The 21,160-nt window shown below is 38.5% G+C and overlaps 1 protein-coding gene across 2 annotated transcripts in view; it reads right to left on the bottom strand.

Annotated features, from left to right (window-relative positions):
* The window catches only part of LOC126259245 (C-1-tetrahydrofolate synthase, cytoplasmic), a 170,769-nt gene extending 149,835 nt beyond the window's left edge, over positions 1-20,934 (bottom strand). Inside the window, exon 1 of one of the 2 annotated variants that reach the window (XM_049955870.1) lies at positions 20,849-20,934. Coding sequence is in view for 1 of the 2 variants with exons in the window: in XM_049955869.1 (XP_049811826.1) it covers positions 19,995-20,015 (21 nt within the window). In the remaining variant the exon portion in view is untranslated. Of the gene's footprint in view, positions 1-19,994; positions 20,031-20,848 lie in introns of those variants that run through there. The other variant, XM_049955869.1, reaches the window with a different exon arrangement.
* Between the last annotated feature and the right edge of the window lie 226 nt (positions 20,935-21,160).

Genomic DNA, 21,160 nt, shown 5'->3' with positions numbered 1-21,160 from the left:
TAATAAATGGCTGAATATTCAAATGATTTTGGATTTGTGGACGTCATCTCGCATTGCCTATAAAACGAAATGAAAACTGTCGCTTAACTGAGACAACGTTCTTTTCTTCTTTATATATCCTGAAGGGAACTATTGCCCTCACCTTTGCACCCCTGACTAGGGCTGCAGTACATCCAGATTTACTTGGATTGGTCCTAGTTTTGAGGGATTACAGAGGCATTCTGGAGGGATTCCTATACAACTGTCCAGGGCAAACTTGGATCTTTTTCCGTCCCTGTGGAAATTCGATTCACTAGAAATAAATTGTAATAAACGTCAGTTAAAATTCATTAAGGGAGGTCCTAACTATAGATAGTTTCTCCATTTTAGTCTATTAGAAACGCAGCAGCAAGCATGCTTAGCTGTCTTGCTATGCACATACAGTATGTTCTAAAATTGTCTTTACAAATTTGATCAAGTATATTTTAGGAATGGGGATATGTAGAAAGGTCTGGTTTGTGACATAATGTACTCATAGATCTAGAGCTGGTCTTTTCTTCATTTCGCCAGCCGATGTGGCCGAGCAGTTCTAGGCGCTTCAGTCTGGAACCGCGCGACAGCTACAGTCACAGGTTCGAATCCTCCCTTGGGCATGGATGTGTGTGATGTCCTTAGGTTAGTTAGGTTTAAGTAGTTCTAGGAGGCTGACGACCCCATGTTAAGTCCCATAGTGCTCAGAGCCATTTGAACCATTTTCCTCATTTCCCAGTGTTAATTATTGACTGACCACCCTCCAGCAGTCGGTGCAATGTTTTGAATGTATTGTACAGACCAGATCTGACACCTAGTTCCGGGAAATCCAATAACATTTTTTTCTTCATGCAGGACTCGCACGAACTGTGAACTTGCATGAGAGCAGTAATAGCACGCTTTAATAAGGATATCTAGGCTGGATGTAGAACTGGAATATTGCTTAGATGACAAGTGTGCTACAGGTGGTGCAAGAGCAGAAGATAATCATCTGTCCACCTGTCCCCCTTTTTTCATGTCAGTCATGATTTTTCCAGCTCTGTCCCGAATTTTTTCAAAAGTAATTTGGGATCCCCATTTGTCCCAGATTTAACAATTATGAAACGATTTATCCAAAATTGTATGTTCATTTCAACTGTATCGGTATGCTGTTACTGAAAGGGTATTTTCCCAAATGAGTAAAGTATGGAACAGTGACAAAACACAGTTAGTTGTAGTAACTAAAAAAGCAATGTTAGTGACTAGAGTGAATTATTATGAAACGTCAGCTGGAGGTTTTCATAAGGTTGTTGCAGAATACAGACATGCTACAGAAAATTTACAGCACTGATAAACACTATATGTCTGCTCACAAACCTTCATATTAGAAGGGACTAATAAAATCTAAATTAATGTACTTTTTGTAACAAATTAAAGTGATAGTTTGCATTTATTATGTTCAATTCAAACTTCTTTTGTAATATCAAAAAATTTTAATGTGTCCTGTGGACTCTAGACAATATGGTCACCTTAACACCCTGAACACTGTTAAGTGGCTACTAGAACCGTAGATGTATATGGATATTATGCCGTAAACGACACTTTTCTACCTATCCCCATGCCATAAACCACGCTTTTCTACCTATCCCCATCCCTTACATACATGTGATCAGAGCTGTAAAGACAGTTTTGGAACACTCTGTAGTTTCCATACTTCTTTACTGAGACAATGAGAAGCTGCTGGCAATAGGTGATCACGTACACTGCGCTGCTAACCCCATCCACCAGGCAACTGAATGTCTTAAATGAAATTTGCCTTCTACTCATTGAGCTGTGTAAAACTGATTTAATTCTCCTTACTGCAGTTTAGTACTATCTCTGAATATGAATGTCTCTATAATGCACTTTCACAAATCCTTGTTACTCTCATGTGTAATTTATATCTGCTGATCAGTAGGAGGCATGCACTGGCTGGCATTGTTAGCACTGAAACACAAACCCAGAAACATTTCTCCTCTCATGTCCTTGTTCTCCGTGGAACGTCGTGGTCATCAGCCAGCTTAGCGTCTACAGACAGTCTAAGTTCGGGAAAATACTCTGATTTACCTCACATGTCCAGTTTTCAAAGTTTTTGTCCGGGGTTGGCAATTTAAGTGATGGCATAGCTATCCCAGTGATATGTCAGGTTAATTAGCTATGTGCTTATGGCATCTAGAACAATTTAGTTCACAACAGTATATGGATCAGTTTTAAATGATGAAAAGAAAAATTACTCCATTCAGTTCATAATTAAATGAATATGTATACTGCTTATGTTAACTTTGGCATACTCCTGAGATATGTCTTCACTCGTGACCGCCATCTGTCACTATAATGCAGCACTGCTTTAGTTCAGCTAATTAAAGTATGGCAACAAAAGAAAAGTTTGGAGTAGGTATTAAAATCCATGGAGAAGAAATAAAAACTTTGAGGTTCGCTGCTGACATTGTAATTCTGTCAGAGACAGCAAAGGACTTGGAAGAGCAGTTGAACGGAATGGACAGTGTCTTGAAAGGAGGATATAAGATGAACATCAACAAAAGCAAAACGAGGATAGTGGATTGTAGTCGAATTAAATCGGGTGATGCTGAGGGAATTAGATTAGAAAATGAGACACTTAAAATAGTATAGGACTTTTGCTATTTGGGGAGCAAAATAACTGATGATGGTCGAAGTAGAGAGGATATAAAATGTAGACTGGCGATGGCAAGGAGAGCGTTTCTGAAGAAGAAAAATTTGTTAACATCGAGTATAGATTTAAATGTCAGGAAGTCGTTTCTGAAAGTATTTGTATGGAGTGTAGCCATGTATGGAAGTGAAACGTGGACGATAAATAATTTAGACAAGAAGGGAATAGAAGCTTTCGAAATGTGGTGCTATAGAAGAATGCTGAAGATTAGATGGGTAGATCACATGACTAATGAGGAGGTATTGAACAGAATTGGGGAGAAGACGAGCTTGTGCCACAACTTGACTAGAAGAAGGGATCAGTTGGTAGGACATGTTCTGAGACATTGAGGGATCACCAATTTAGTATTGGGGGTAAGCGTGGAGGGTAAAAATCGTAGAGGGAGACCAAGAGATGAATACACTAAGCAGATTCAGAAGGATGTGGGCTGCAGTAGGTACGGGGAGATGAAAAAGCTTGCACAGGATAGAGTAGCATGGAGAGCTGCATCAAACCAGTCTCAGGACTGAAGACCACAACAACAACAGGCTGGTTTCACTCAGAAGAATGAATGGATAGATTGGTCAGCTAAAACACTGAAGATCTGTTTCAGTTAAAAGAATGAATACATTGTTCAACTGAGAGGAAAACTACTGATTATTTTCACTTGAAAAGAAAGACTGAATAATTTGGTCAACATGCAAAACTACAGTATCGTCGAATCTTTTCATTCGATTACAACCATTGAGCGCTTTCACTAGAAAAAAAAATGAATATTAATCAAACTGACAGGTAACACTACAACCGACTCACATGATTGTTTTCATTCTGTTTCTCCCACGTACTAGTTTCATTCAAAAGAATGAATGAACAGTCTGACAAACTAAGCCATTGTTTTCATTCGGTTGCTGCCACAGACAGGTTTGCCTTAAAACAGTGAATGAATAGTCCAACCAACTGAATCAATTGTTTTCATTCGGTTGCTCCCACAGGCTAGTTTCATTCAAAAGAATTAATGAATAATTCAATTGATTTCTATAACTACAACTGAATGAGTTGATTGTTTTTCAATGACCGAATGAACCAGTTGTTTTCATTCGGTTGTTCCCATCATTAATAGTAATGGCTTCACAGAAATTCTGCTGTGCTAATGACATGGCAGTAACCATCCCAGGCATTCTTGGGCAGCGTATTTGCAACAGCTGAATGAATATTATAAGAAATGGCTATCGTGCTAGAATCCATCTAAAACTGAAATTAGTGCATCCCACCTCAGAAACCACAAAGCAGGATGTTCCACTTTCGAAGAAACAAATATATCATAGCAACTACTTTTGCATTACATTTTCTGATATATAAAAAACACTTGTAGCTGACTGGGCAAAAACTAAGGACTAGAAACAAAATAATAACGATATTTGTGGGAAGAGCATGGAGAGTGTAAGTAGATATGCTACTCGTAATTTCCGGTGTACTTAACTGCCAATTATTGTGCACCACTATGGTGCAGGAGCACGCATATCAACAAAATAGATGTAAATCTAAATGAGAACCACTTAGATAAGGCTCCATTACCTTGGCGATACTTTACCACCAGACTTAAGTCATCAGGCCACAATTAGAAATCAGAATAAGCTTCACATTTGTATACTTCCAAGAATATTTTCAATTCACATAGCACTGGATACACTCCATGCTACCCCTCACAGACCTATGTATGAAATTGACGTCCTGTTGCAGGGTGAACCCTTACTTCTGGAGGAAGCAAAGAAAGCCATATACAAGTCGAATAAGCTTTCTACTGTTTAAAAAGAAGAAAAAGACGCATCACGAAGGAATTAAGGAATTATTCGAATGGGTCGGAAATTAGTGGATGGTATGTACATATACAGACAAACAAATGATAACAATTTCAGGAAAATTGAATGATTTATTCAAGAGTAAGAGCTTTACAAATTGAGTAAGTGAATAACGTTTTGGTTCATTTCTGGCTCTTATACAAGCAGTTATTCGGCTTGGCATTCATTGATAGAGTTGTTGGGTGTCCTCCTAAGGAATATTGGGGCAGTTTCTGTCCAGGTGGCGTGTTAGATCTTAGATGGTTGGGGAACCCTGCCCATAGTGCTTCAAACATTCTCAACTGCGGAGAAATCCAACGACCTTGCTGGCCAAGATAGGATTTGGCAGATGGGAATTAACTTACTGAAATGTAAGCCCAGGATGGCTCTCATGAATGGCAACAAATCGGGTTGTAGAATATCCTTAACGTACTTTTGTGCTGTAAGGATGCCACAGATGACAATCAAAGGGGTCCTGCTATGAAGTGAAATGGCCCCCCAGACCATCACTCCTTGGCTGACAGGCTCTGTGGGAGGCGACACTCGGGTTGGTATTTCATTGCTATCTGGGGCGTCCGTAGACGCGACTTTGGCTCGAAACTCATTGATTGGATTAGAACTGTCTTCAGTGATAAGTCCCACTTCGAACTGAGCTCAGATGACCAGCAAAGACGTGTCTGGAGATTACCTGGACAGCAGTAGAATACTAACCTGACAATCGTTCGCCATACTGCCTGATAACCAGGAGGGATGGTAGCAGGACACCTTTGGTTGTCATCTGTGGCACTCTTACAGCAAGAAGTCTGTCGAGAATATGCTACACCCTGTTTTGTTGCCCTTCATGGCAAGCAATCCAGGGCTTACATTTCTACAAGATAATGCCCATACACACATGGCGAGAGTTTCTACTGTTTGTCTTGGTGCTTGCTAAACCTCACCCTGGCCAGCAAGGTCATCATATATCTCCACAATTGAGAACATTAGGAGCAGTAAGAACAGGGACTTCTAACCAGCTCGGGATTTTAACAATCTAACATGCCAATTGGACAGAATTCAGGACGATATTCGTCAGGAGGACATCCAATAAATCTATCAATCAATGCCAAACCGAATAACTGCTTCTATAAGACCCAGAGGTGGACTGATGCATTACTGACTTGCTCAATTTGTGAAGCTCTTTCTGTTGAATAAATCATCCAGTTTTTCTCAAATTATAATCGTTTCTTTGCCTGTACATGTAAACCACATCTACCATCCTTTGTGGCATGTTGTTTTCTTTATTTTTTCTTAGAGTGTATTTTCATACATTCTAGTGTCGATATAACCGAGATAATGAAAAAATAATCATTATGTGGTTTGATTAACACATTTATTAATTTATAATAAATTTGTATCATTCTTCTTCCCAGCATTACTGATTTCAGAAGATATACAAATTTTGTAGTACCTTGAACCACCTGTGTAATGGACACTGTAACTGTGTTCTGAAGCATTTTGTTATCACCTTGCATTAAATACTGATGCTCTAAAAATTTGAATTCAACTTGATCTATTTGCCTACAAACAACTGTGTTGTTGTACATGATATCATTAGTACATGTATAATTATACAATTGGTTTGCGTGTGTCAATATTATTATGTAGATTTTTGTATTATACTCATCACATAATTAATGTTGTTATGCAAATTAGATAGACTGCAAAGGAATTTATATGTCGGAAGCCAAAACTTGGTTTGTCCACAGTCACATTTATAACAAAAAGATCATCTTTTATATTATCTATAAAACCATTTTTCTTATAGAACACTTTTTCTTTCTTTCAACAATATCTCTACCACCATTTTAAACTTATTTTTGTGTCATTCCCTTGTTTTTACCAACATCTAAAAAATAATTTTTGAATTTATTTAATCGAGTCCAAGGAATGCCCTGTAAGTGTTTGTTTCTGCTTCTGATGTGAATTCACATCTGATCTAATTTTGTACATGTGGATATTCTGTTTGCCATACATAAGTACTTTCAATATGTATAGGTTGAGCAGTGAAAGTATGTTGTGCTCACAAAGTATTGTATGCAAAAAAGTTGTGTTGATTAAGCTAATAATTCATCTAATTCTGTATTCTACAGTGTAAGTCTATATTGAGACAGGCATAGTATGCTATAAGTAGGAGCTTTTAATTAACACAATGATTATATTTTTTTAGGAGATATAGGACTATTGCCATCTTACTGCAGAGAGTTTCTAAGTGGGCATTGAAGCATAATTTACTACTGAGGTAGATGCCTAACAGTTATACAGAGTGCCTGAATTCATTTTGCCCATTATTAACATTTCTAAGAGAAAAGAGTATATGTGTACAGTTTTGTGATTATATAGTGCAACCTATTTTGCTGGAAACACTGAACTTCATTTTCCATTATAGAATTGTTCATTAATGTGATGAAGTGAAGTGATGAAAGTTCTACCAATGCATCTCATGAATTTATCTGATAAAATTTTACACAATTCATAGTCTTAGATAATTAATAACATAGGTCCCAGCACAGATCCTTGTGAGACTTCATATTTTTCTCTGAGGTTAGCTCTTTTTCAGTTAGAAATAACTATTTGGTTTCCATTTGTTAAATACTATCTCAGTAGTGCTAGTTCTGTTTTAGTTATTCCAGATCTTTAAAGATCCTTAATTGAAATTCTATGGAAGGTAGTGTCAAAGGCCTTGGTTAGATCTACTAGAGTGGCATAAGTGTGCTGACTGTTTTCAAAATGGAATAGTACTGATAATACAACTTCTTCAACTGCATTAATTGTTGACAGCCCACTTCAGAACCGAAATTGCACCTTGTTAAGTAGGCAGTTACACTAAAAAAATTATTAAATTGGCCTTTCATTAAAGTGGCAATATTTTCGATATGACTGTTGTTGTTGCTATAGGCCTGTAATGTTGGGGCAAATACCTGTCATGTGTTATATGTGTGAGCAAGACAAATTATTTCAAGTAGTCTAGAAATGGTTCCTCTGTAAAACGTATTTTGATAAGGTTGAACAATGAAATACATGCAGCATCTATAATTTCTTTGTGATGAAATTAGATAAACCATATTTCTTCAATTCTGGAGTTGCTCAGTGATTGTACACCCAGTACATCTATATATACACTCAGCACACGGTGCATGGCGGAGGGTACCTTGTACCACTACTAGTCATTTCCTTTCCTATTCCACTCGCAAATAAAGCGAGGGAAAGACGAATGTCTAAAGGCCCCCATAGGAGACCTAATTTCTCGCTCCTTACGTGAAATGTATGTTGGCAGCAGTAGAATCGTTCTGCAGGTGGCCTCAAATGCCAGTTCTCTAAATTTGCGGAATAGTTTCTTGTGGAAATCCCTTCCATCTAGGGATTCCAATTTGAGCTCATGAAGCATCTCTGTAATACCTGTGTGCTGATAAAACCTACTTGTAACAAATGTAGAAGCACACCACTGAACTGCTTCGATATCTTCCCTTAATTCGACCTTGAGGAAATCCCAAACACTGTAACAGTACTCTAGAATGTGTCGCTCTATAGTTCTATATGCTTTCTCCTTTACGGATGAGCTGCACTTTCCCAAAATTTTCCGAATAAAACGAAGTCGAGCATTCGCCGTCTGTACCTAAACCTGACGTGCTCTTTCCATTTATATCGCTCTGCATTGTTACTCTTAGATATTTACTTGAAGTTACTTTGTCAAGTTGAATCCTACTAATGTTTTATTCGAATGTTACAGGACTGTTTTTCCTACTCATCTTCATTAAAGTAAGTTGCCATCATCACACCAACTAGAAGTTTTGTCTGAGTCATTTTGTATTTCTTAAAGTCACTCAATGATGGCACATTCCCGTACACCACAGCATCAGCAGCCGATTATTGCTGGTCACACTGTCCATCATGTCATTTATGTATACAGAGAATAAAAGCACTCCTAACACACTTCAATTGGGACGATACCTTTGTCTCTGATGAATACATGCCATCAAAGACTATATACTGTTTTCTATCACCTAAAAATTTGTGGGAACCTAAACTGTATGTTCAGACCTTGGGGCACCATGTCAGATGCTTTTCAGAACTGTAGGAATATAGAATCTGTTTGTTCTCTCCATTCTCGTTTTGTAGGATATCATGTGAGAAAAGGGCAACCTGTGTTTTGCACAAGCGATGTTTTCTGAATCAATGCTGATTTGCTGACAAAAGCTTTTCTGTCTCAAGGAAATTTAATTACATTCAAATTCAGAATGTGTTAAAGACTTCTGCAGCAAACCAATGTTAAGGATATTGGTCTATAATTATGTGGATTAGTTCTTTTATCGTTCTTATATACATGATCCACCTGTGCTTTTTTTCATTCACTTGCAACTTTTCATTAGGTAAGAGTACACGATAAATGCAGGCTAAGTAGGGGGCCAATGCCATGGAGTACTCTCTCTAAAACCGAATTGGGATTCCATCTGGATCTGGTGACTCTTTATATCGTCCACGCGGAAGTCTATATGACAGTCAAACGGCAGTACGTTTGTATGAGCCTCCTGCATGCATGACTTTTTAAATGTGAAATTTAAACCCTCAGCTTTCCTTTTTCTGTCTTCTGTTGCCACCCCAGACTAGTCAAAAAGTGACTGGATAGAAGTCTTTGACCCAGTCAGTGCTTTTATGTACAACCAGAACTTTCTAAAGTATGTGGCAAAATCTTTCGCTAATGTAAGACAGTGGATGTTGTATGTGTCAAGCATCGATCTTCTGACATTTGCACAAATATCTGATAACTTTCGCCTTTCAACATTTGCAGGCTCTTTTTTTTTAATGGAGAGTGTAACATTTTCTGTTTTCTCAACATTTTTCCGAATTTGATCATTAAACCATGGAAGGCCCTTTTCAGCCTTTATCCACTCACTTGGAACATATGTCTCCAGCTCACTTGGCACATATGTCTCCAGAACGTGATTAACAGTGAGTTCAAACTTTGCCCATAATCCCTCTACATTTGTCATATTGGAGCTAAATGATCTTCATCATCTTAGTTGGATGCTAACAACTGCTACAAACTTAGGATAAATTGCTCTTTACATTCAGCTATGCCTCTTGTGAACTAGGAAGTCTGTCCACATGATCATCTAAATAAATAAGAAAGGTCTCCACACAGTTTATCTCATTTTAAGGATTGGACTTCCTTGTTGTAGGTCATAAAAATCGTCACTTCTCTGTGGAATGTTTTTAGCCTCTTTGAAACACACACAGTAGGCTTATTTGATTCACTTGCAGCTGATTTGAATCACCTGATAGCACTTCAAACACAGGTTAAAGACGATGATTCAATAATTACTGTTATTAATTTCTTTTTTTCTGTAATTGTTGAATTTCTTGAGGCTACTGCTTGAGGCTCCATTTCTTTTATTATTAGAGATTTTGCTATAGATATTATTGATCATATTGCAGCTGTTTAAACTGTTTTGTCTGGTTGAACTCCCAGTTTACTGTTAGGTGGCAATAAAGCTGTTTGTCGAAAATTTTATGGGATTGGCTTTTGCCTGTGAACGTTAAGCACATTCATTAGATTCATACAGAGTTTCATTTTTCCTATTTTTGCCATGTGAGGGTCATGTCCTGTAAAATTCTCTCACTGCAGTAATGTGTTTACATGAAGAACTTTTAGGTGATTGCTAATGAGGTTCTGTGCTTCAAGCACCTTGTCATTTAACATATCTCGTGGTTTTCATTTCAAACATCGTAAATCAGCATGATATTATGTGCAGTATTAGTCACGTGTGTATTGATTTTTCAGTTATTTTGTTTAGTGATCTAGTCAATCCAATATTTATTTCATTAATGTTTCGTCTCAGCTAATATAATGACATAGTCATTTTCCTAAATTGAGTCATTTGCTCTTTACACTAGCTGTAACATCTTTCTACATGGCATTTGGCTTAATAAATGATGTACACTGGATGCTAAAATTTAATCAGTATATTTGCACATGTCCTATCATGACTCCATGATAGTAATACTATTTTATTCACTATAGTGATTCTTATTTTGTTATTGCTGTGGTCCTCAGTCCAGAGATAGGTTTGATGCAGCTCTCCATGCTACTCTATCCTGTGCAAGCTTCATCATCTCCCAGTACCTACTGCAACTGACGTCCTTCTGAATCTGTTTAGTGTATTCATCTCTTGGTCTCCCTCTACGATTTTTAACCTCCACACTTCCCTCCAATACTAAATTGGTGATCCCTTGATGCACCAGAACGAGTCCTACCAACAGATTCCTTCTTCCAGTCAAGTTGTGCCACAAATTCCTCTTCTCCCTAATTCTATTCAGAACCCCCTCATTAGTTATGTGATCTACCCATCTAATCTTCAGCATTCTTCTGTAGTACCACATTTCATAAGCTTCTGTTCTCTTCTTGTCTACACTAGTTACCATCCAAGTTTCACTTCCATACATGGCTACACTCCATACAAATACTTTCAGAAAGGGATTTCCCGACACTTAAATCTATACTTGATGTTAACCAATTTATCTTCTTCAGAAAAGCTTTGCCAGTCTACATTTTGTATCATCCCTACTTCGGTAATCGTCGGTTATTTTGCTTCCCAAATTTCGTTTAATTTAAGTCAGCTCCTGACTGTATAAGGTTAGTCAAGACTTTCACTCATTGAATCATTGACATTTCTTCTGAACCAGTACTTATAAATCTGCATTGCAAAACTGTGAAAGCAAGCAGTATTTAAAGAAAACTGCATATCTTAATGATAATTGCTGGAAATTGCACATATAAAAAATCCTGACACTCAATAGGTGTGGAATCACCTTCTTTGTCATAATCAGTTTCGTAGGAATTGGTTTAGCCTCCACTTTTCATATACAGCACAGGCAGCTAACATATGCATGAGATGGTTCTACAAAAGTTGAAGTGCCATAAAGGTGTTAGGATCACATCAAAGTTTTGTGTTGTTGGTTCATTGTATCTACTAATTGCGTTGTACAAACACTGACAAGTAAGTGCCACATTTGAAAGTGATTGTCTCTGTAATGTGCATTCACGAACGTGACAAAGGCGCCATCTGCTGCTGTCTTGACACACTTCTGTCGATATTGGCATTGCACTGTTTTCGGTAAGGTGTCAGCTATGATTATTAGCACTGGCATTAGTGCTGTCATTCAGGCTATGGTATTAGAACAAAGTGAAGAAACCAATATGAAGTCAAAAAAGCACAAATATTGGATATAAAACTGGAATTTACACACAAATAACACAGTAGCATCAAACAAAGTAATGGACATAGCACATAATAGAGATTTGGATAATGAAAGCTAATTTGAAGTATTTGTAGAGCTGTGATTTGAACTCTATTAAAAAATCCGATACTCGCATTAAAGACACAGTCCTAGCTAAGTGAAACTGGAAGTAACACTTCTATATTTGACATCTGGAGATTACGTATTTCCATTATTTTGACCTATATGACATTCTAAAAAGTACAGTTTCAAAGTTTTTGTGTCATATATTGTACGCTATTTATGATTTTCTAATGGCTGATGTAAAAGCTAATATTTTCACTCTTACACCACACATCAGGTAAATATAACGAAATATTACATTTATTCTATACCGGATTTTGGAGCTTTGCTTCATGCAAGTGCATTAAAAGACACTGTACTATAGTTAATTTCCTTTATTAAAAGCTACATTAAATCTGGAATAATACTACCACCAGAAACCCCATTACTTCCTTACTCAAATCCACTGGGCAAGTGTTTAAGAGCATTGAAGTTTTGAGTATTGGAATCTGATTATCTGAACATACTACCAGTATTGCATTAATTTTCACCAATTTTAGAATAAAATGAACTGTAGTGAAACCATAGATCACATTTACCTTATTACATAATACCTGCTTATACACATACAAATTTTTCCAAGCATCATATAATAGAAATAGCATATAATTTCATCCCTAAATTAACCATAATGAGTAACAACTGCAGTGGCAAAACTTTTGTGCACAAAAATCGCACATCCTACCATTGCAGCATAATAAACCATACCCAAGACAACTCATTTTGGAGAGATCTTTAATGTTGTGTATCATTGAAACTACATATTTTCGTAACACACAAGTATAAATATGAAAACCACCAATTATGGCATATTAGCTTCAAATGTAGCTGCCCCATCTGGCGCTAATTGGTGGTAGGAGAAGTTAAAGCATTTGTAACTTTTGTGGCATGGCTAAAAGTGGACTGGTACCACTGATATTTGTGTGTTTCCACAAGCACATTGGTGATGCTACTTGACAGGGGCCAAAGGGTGTCATTTTTGTTGCATGAGGAGATCTAGCTTTATGTTACTGCAAATACTGCTTGTTTAGTAGAATTCTGCATTCGCACAATGATGATATCATCAGGAGTAGTGAACAATGTTGCTTGCCATGGTGGCCTGGGAGTTGAGTTCTGTATGGACTGTGTGTATGAGCAAGCTTAGTTCAGATTGCTCACTGCCATACTTTCTCTATAATTATTCATGGTGCACTCTGACCATCATGAAGCATTGGTTTGAAATTATTAGTGTCGTCTGGTGGCATTCAGTGCACTGATAAAGCTGTATGTACTTAAAATGTTTGAAATGAACAATAATTTTGATAATAAACCACTCTCTTCATGATTTTCTAATAGCCGTTCTCAGCAGAAACTGGCAATGTTCACTTTCTAAAAGTTACCAGAAAAGAAAATATATCATTAGCTTCTTGGAGTGGAGAGAGTTTAATACACCATGGAATCAGGACATATTATACATTGAGTCAAGGCTTCAGCATATGAAGTTTTTCTACTTGATATGAGGCTCACCATTAACATTGCACCGCTGAAATTGATTTCAGTTCTGATAATCGAAGGGTGAAATGTGTTTTTTGTCACAAAATCAATACCTCTCAGTGCAACTACTTCAAACTTAATTATAAGTGAGAAATTCGCCACTGACAAGCATGGATCCAAAGGAAGGGGTGGGGCTTGATATCATGAGGTGCATGATCTCAACAAAACATACTAGTATAAGCATTCATAGTTTAATGTTTATCAAGTTATAAATTTAATAACAGCTTCTGGAGTATAAAGTAACATAAAAACGAAGCGTCAAAAATGACAAGGAACTCTAGAATTTACAAGCTAAGTTAAACACAGAGTCCTTTCTTAGGCTGTAAGGACCCCACTGAGATGGATGGGCTTGTGGCCTGGCTGCCTGCAGAGAACATTCCATCCGGGAGAAGGTGCATATGTACAAGCTGTCGCTACAAGCTATCAACAATGAATGCAACATAGTTCATGAGTGCACAGGTAGAATCGACAAAGTTAACTAAGGCAAGACTGATAAACTGCCTTTCTGAAAGTAGATGGAAATAAGGAAACTGCATCCACCCCACCCTCCACCACCAATTTACATACTTGCAGAGTCTTAGTGTGCACACCTGTGTTCACAGTCAAAATACTAAGTTAAATACTGATAATTAGGAATGTACACTTCCCTTTTACACTGCATGAATTTTGCCACTTTTAAGTGATGAGAAAGTGTTGCCATTATAGTTCTTAATTAATTTTGAGACACATGTCCTCCCCAAATATTTGAGGTGTATGCAGTTCAAAGTCTATATTTCTTTGATTAGCAATTTTTTGGATATTATGCTAAAGTGATTTATTATTCACTGATAAGAAAATTTATTATTATTACAGAAAACATTTATATATTTTATGGTGGTTAAACTATTTGTTTTTAATATATTAAACATTTAAATATGTTGTTGTTATTGTTATTAAAATTTTACAAATTTGTGACAGGTCATTTTGGGGGGAGGGGAGATAGAGACCGAAAGAAACTATGATCCCCCCCCCCCCCTTAGAACGAGCTCTGGATCTGCACCTGGCCTCTGAACTGTTCGATTACAGTGGGAACAACATTTTGTGTGCAGAGGGAAAAATAGATTCCACAACTGAATTTCAATGCAATAATTATTTCTGTAAATTACATAGTTCAATATTGACAAATTGGAAGATGGTGTTTATAGTAGATTCCCAAGATCAGTGAAGGTTGAAAAATTGTGGTTCAAAATTGAGGAAAAGTGAATAAGTGTCTGAATGCCTGAAAGAGTTCATAGGCAAAGTCAGGTATACATTTGATAAGAAAAATGCGACTGATTTTATATGTTGATTTCAAAAACTATTGATTTACTAGGTAATATACTATGATCAGATGACGTCTATGTATTGGAAAAATTGTGATACACTATACATGAAAATTGACCAAATACTTTACAGTAGGATGACATTTACCCATCAATCTAGAATACTGAAAAACTCTACTATCCAACTTATGAACAAAAAAATTACTGCTGTTTAATCTTTTTCGTCCATAAGGCTTGAAATAAAGAACAGAAAACGCGCAAATATTAATATAATTCAGCACTTTTGTTTTTGTTTCTGCCCAAAAACGGAATTCTCGTATATGCAATAAGAAGGTATTAAAATTATCTTAATTTGTAATGCAAAATAATGGTATAGAATTTAGAAATAATTTCTTTTTCAATCTCCATATATGTTTACATGAACAGACACTGCAGTAGATTATGGAACTAGAGAAACATGAAACCTAGTTTAACAAAAAAATGGCTCTGAGCACTATGGGACTCAACTTCTGAGGTCATTAGTCCCCTAGAACTTAGAACTAGTTAAACCTAACTAACCTAAGGACATCACAAACATCCATGCCCGAGGCAGGATTCGAACCTGCGACCGTAGCGGTCTTGCGGTTCCAGACTGCAGCGCCTTTAACCGCACGGCCACTTCGGCCGGCCAAACCTAGTTTAACATCATTGAGGTACACCAGCACTAATTATGACATTTTCATGTGTCCATAATACGTTGTAACTGTACCAAAGAAGAAATGACTGACAACATGTTGAAACAGAGGGATGCATTATTATTAAAAGTCACAATTTATAATTGCCTTCCATAACAATAAAGAATCACTCAAAAATTGCTATACAAAGTCATAGAGGAGCTTGGTACTAATTCGTCTGCCTTGTGTAAAATGATTTTAGTGATGACCATGTCATTAAGAGTGTTGTGAGTGCTTGTTCTAAGTGGTTGTGCAAAGGAAATTAAATTAAGGTTTAAAGTCATATCAATGACTAAGTTATTAAATCAGGGTGCAAGTTCTTGTTGCATTATCATGGGGAATGAAAAGGGCTATGCCCAGAGTAACCAACATGCTATTTACCCTAAATTAACAAAATCCACTGGAAAACTGAATGACTGGATTCCCTACTGTGTGTTCAGTGTTTCAACCACTGTGTAATCTCACGTGGCAGTTTCATCTGCATTGTTTGAGAGAATCTTAATATGGAGAGGGTAGAAACTAGGTACATTGCAAGCGGTTGGGCGCGTATAGCGATGAAAACTTAAACTAGAAAAATAGTATAATATATTTGCTCAAATGTATCGATTCAGCTACTTTCCCACTTAAGAATGATTGTCAACTTAGATGGCACAACAATCTACATCTACATTTATACTCCGCAAGCCACCCAACGGTGTGTGGCGGAGGGCACTTTACATGCCACTGTCATTACCTCCTTTTCCTGTTCCAGTCGCGTATGGTTCGCGGGAATAACGACTGTCTGAAAGCCTCCGTGTGCGCTCTAATCTCTCTAATTTTACATTCGTGATCTCCTCGGGAGGTATAAGTAGGGGGAAACAATATATTCGATACCTCATCCAGAAACGCACCCTCTCGAAACCTGGCGAGCAAGCTACACCGCGATGCAGAGCGCCTCTCTTGCAGTGTCTGCCACTTGAGTTTATTAAACATCTCCGTAACGCTATCACGGTTACCAAATAACCCTGTGACGAAAAGCGCCGCTCTTCTTTGGATCTTCTCTATCTCCTCCGTCAACCCGATCTGGTACGGATCCCACACTGATGAGCAATACTAAAGTATATGTCGAACGAGTGTTTTGTAAGCCACCTCCTTTGTTGATGGACTACATTTTCTAAGCACTCTCCCAATGAATCTCAACCTGGTACCCGCCTTACCAACAATTAATTTTATACGATCATTCCACTTCAAATCGTTCCGCGCGCATACTCCCAGATATTTTACAGAAGTAACTGCTACCAGTGTTTGTTCCGCTATCATATAATCATACAATAAAGGATCCTTCTTTCTATGTATTCGCAATACATTACATTTGTCTATGTTAAGGGACAGTTGCCACTTCCTGCACCAAGTGCCTATCCGCTGCAGATCTTCCTGCATTTCGCTACAATTTTCTAATGCTGCAACTTCTCTGTATACTACAGCATCATCCGCGAAAAGCCGCATGGAACTTCCGACACTATCGACTAGGTCATGTGAAAGCAATGGTCCCATAACACTCCCCTGTGGCACGCCAGAGGTTACTTTAACGTCTGTAGACGTCTCTCCATTGATAACAACATGCTGTGTTCTGTTTGCTAAAAACTCTTCAATCCAGCCACACAGCTGGTCTGATATTCCGCAGGCTCTTACTTTATCAGGCGACAGTGCGGAACTGTATCGAACGCCTTCCGCAAGTCAAGAAAAATAGCATCTACCTGGGAGCCTGTATCTAATATTTTCTGGGTCTCATGAACAAATAAAGCGAGTTGGGTCTCACACGATCGCTGTTTCCGGAATCCATGTTGATTCCTACATAGTAGATTCTGGGTTTCCAAAAACATGATAATCGAGCAAAAAACATGTTCTAAAATTCTACAACAGATCGACGTCAGAGATATAGGTCTATAGTTTTGCGCATCTGCTCGACGACCCTTCTTGAAGACTGGGACTACCTGTGCTCTTTTCCAATCATTTGGAACCCTCCGTTCCTCTAGAGACTTGCAGTACACGGCTGTTAGAAGGGGGGCAAGTTCTTTCGCGTACTCTGTGTAGAATCGAATTGGTATCCCGTCAGGTCCAGTGGACTTTCCTCTGTTGAGTGATTCCAGTTGCTTTTCTATTCCTTGGACACTTATTTCGATGTCAGCCATTTTTTCGTTTGTGCGAGGATTTAGAGAAGGAACTGCAGTGCGGTCTTCCTCTGTGAAACAGCTTTGGAAAAAGGTATTTAGTATTTCAGCTTTACGCGTCATCCTCTGTTTCAATGCCATCATCATCCCGGAGTGTCTGGATATGCTGCTCCGAGCCACTTACTGATTTAACGTAAGACCAGAACTTCCTAGGATTTTCTGTCAAGTCGGTACATAGAATTTTACTTTCGAATTCACTGAATGCTTCACGCAAAGCCCTCCTTACGCTAACTTTGACATCGTTTAGCTTCTGTTTGTCTGAGAGGTTTTGGCTGCGTTTAAACTTTGAGTGAAGCTCTCTTTGCTTTCGCAGTAGTTTCCTAACTTTGTTGTTGTACCACGGTGGGTTTTTCCCGTCCCTCACAGTTTTACCCGGCACGTACCTGTCTAAAACGCATTTTACGATTGCCTTGAACTTTTTCCATAAACACTCAACATTGTCAGTGTCGGAACAGAAATTTTCGTTTTGATCTGTTAGGTAGTCTGAAATCTGCCTTCTATTACTCTTGCTAAACAGATAAACCTTCCTCCCTTTTTTTATATTCCTATTAACTTCCATATTCAGGGATGCTGCAACGGCCTTATGATCACTGATTCCCTGTTCTGCACATACAGAGTCGAAAAGTTCGGGTCTGTTTGTTATCAGTAGGTCCAATATGTTATCTCCACGAGTCGGTTCTCTGTTTAATTGCTCGACGTAATTTTCGGATAGTGCACTCAGTATAATGTCACTCGATGCTCTGTCCCTACCACCCGTCGTAAACATCTGAGTGTCCCAGTCTATATCTGGTAAATTGAAATCTCCACCTAAGACTATAACTTGCTGAGAAAATTTATGTGAAATGTATTCCAAATTTTCTCTCAGTTGTTCTGCCACTAATGCTGCTGAGTCGGGAGGTCGGTAATAGGAGCCAATTATTAACCTAGCTCGGTTGTTGAGTGTAACCTCCACCCATAATAATTCACAGGAACTATCCACTTCTACTTCACTACAGAATAAACTACTACTAACAGCGACGAACACTCCACCACCGGTTGCATGCAATCTATCCTTTCTAAACACCGTCTGTACCTTTGTAAAAATTTCGGCAGAATTTATCTCTGGCTTCAGCCAGCTTTCTGTACCTATAACGATTTCAGCTTCGGTGCTTTCTATCAGCGCTTGAAGTTCCGGTACTTTACCAACGCAGCTTCGACAGTTGACAATTACAATACCGATTGCTGCTTGGTCCCCGCATGTCCTGACTTTGCCCCGCACCCGTTGAGGCTGTTGCCCTTTCTGTACTTGCCCGAGGCCATCTAACCTAAAAAACCGCCCAGCCCACGCCACACGACCCCTGCTACCCGTGTAGCCGCTTGTTGCGTGTAGTGGACTCCTGACCTATCCAGTGGAACCCGAAACCCCATCACCCTATGGCGCAAGTCGAGGAATCTGCAGCCCACATGGTCGCAGAACCGTCTCAGCCTCTGATTCAGACCCTCCACTCGGCTCTGTACCAAAGGTCCGCAGTCAGTCCTGTCGACGGTGCTGCAGATGGTGAGCTCTGCTTTCATCCCGCTAGCGAGACTGGCAGTCTTCACCAAATCAGATAGCCGCCAGAAGCCAGAGAGGATTTCCTCCGATCCATAGCGACACACATCATTGGTGCCGACATGAGCGACCACCTGCAGATGGGTGCACCCTGTACCCTTCATGGCATCCGGAAGGACCCTTTCCACATCTGGAATGACTCCCCCCGTTATGCACACAGAGTGCACATTGGTTTTCTTCCCCTCCCTTGCTGCCATTTCCCTAAGGGGCCCCATTACGCGCCTGACGTTGGAGCTCCCAACTACCAGTAAGCCCACCCTCTGCGACCGCCCGGATCTTGCATACTTTGTATGTCTTGATTCATTGATATTCTACGAGACACTCAGAATGTAATAATATGGTTAGGTACACTTATCTCACGTAACTATGTAATTAAAAATATGATGAGGTTAACATGTGTAGGCGTCTTTCTAGTAAATACCTGTTTCAGCATTGGAGACATTAACTGCAGCCTCGCAGTGCATATATTTCATGATGAAATCTATTAGCAACAATCTATTCAGGTTTGAAAGACATAATGATATTTGGAAGTAATGGAATACTGATACGTTCCACCTGCTAGTCATGTAGTAAGCAAAATTTCACTCAGAACGAAATGAATTATGCAGCTAAAAATCTCTTTGACATGCTAGCGACACAAATATAATGGTAAAGAGACAGCAGATGCTTTGTTAAAGGGGAATAAAAATCGTTTTTGTTTAGCAACTTCTCCTAGGTAGAATTGTCAGTTACATACCTGTAAGTAGCCAGCACGCATCTGTATAAGGGCATTTTTTAATAAATACTTGCATTTGTTGTTCATGTGGCACATTCCACAACATAACGTTTACTGTGAATATGGTCTACACAATACACAAGTAGCCAACCACTCCTTACTAAATGTACCGATGGTACAGCCCAGGCTGACGAATTGGTAGTTTTTCAACAGTGTCTATACTCCTCTCAAATTCTAAGACATTGTTGAGTTCTTTGTGAACTAAACACATCTAGAGATCAGGAACTGTACTTGCCTATTACTCGTTTTATAAATTATAGAGCGTAGCAAACAGTCGTCCTTTTTTTCGCGGGTTTTATTACGCAAATCGAGATTTCGTCTAAAAATAGTGCATTTTAATGGCTAGGTAGTTGCCGAAATCTTGATTTGCGTAATAAAACATGCAGGAAAAAAAAGAAAAAAGGACGACTGATTGCTGCGCTCTGTAATTATAAATTACGTTAACTGTCATGGAGTGCACCCACTTTCCTAATGGAAGGTAAGCTGACATTAATCATTTTCTAATCGGCCTTTTTCTGTTAATGAAAATTAAGTCGAAATGGTTTCTTCTGAGATGCGCAAATGCATCAACGAGTATTAGCGACTCTTACGACGGAAACATTTTCTATATTTCCATGCTTCCAACATTTTGGTGGCTATAGAGAATACTGAATTTTGTTCCAGTTATATCAAATGCAATTAATGAAAAAGAATAAATCAATGCACTTGCTACTCGGAACCCGATTCCGAAGCGCTATCAAAGGCGTGAACGAAGCATAGATCATACGATGTAGTGTACAGTGCACGCAGTAAATGCAATTAGGGACGGTTCTTACCTTAAAAAGCGAGCTGCTGTCTCCGTAGGGGTACACACACTGTTTCAATTGTAGGATACAGACTGTGGTAGCAAAGCTATCTTATCACAGCACGTCAAACGGATATGTTGTTCAGTCTGTAATCCCTAGATAACCCCGGTAATGAACTTAATAAAACACCCACTTGGTAGGCACAAAAAAAAAGGAATCCCCTCGCGCATAATTCATGACGTAACAGTATTACTATCAGTAATAGCAAGTGCCACGCTACTGTGAGAACAAAAGTAATCGTAGCAGCAAGTGCAACAAAAATGTTTACCGACTAATTTAAAA

This window comes from Schistocerca nitens, chromosome 5, assembly GCF_023898315.1.
Source record: "Schistocerca nitens isolate TAMUIC-IGC-003100 chromosome 5, iqSchNite1.1, whole genome shotgun sequence".
In the NCBI taxonomy this organism is placed as follows: Eukaryota; Metazoa; Arthropoda; class Insecta; order Orthoptera; family Acrididae; genus Schistocerca; species Schistocerca nitens.
This window is presented reverse-complemented; position numbering and strand designations above follow the sequence as displayed.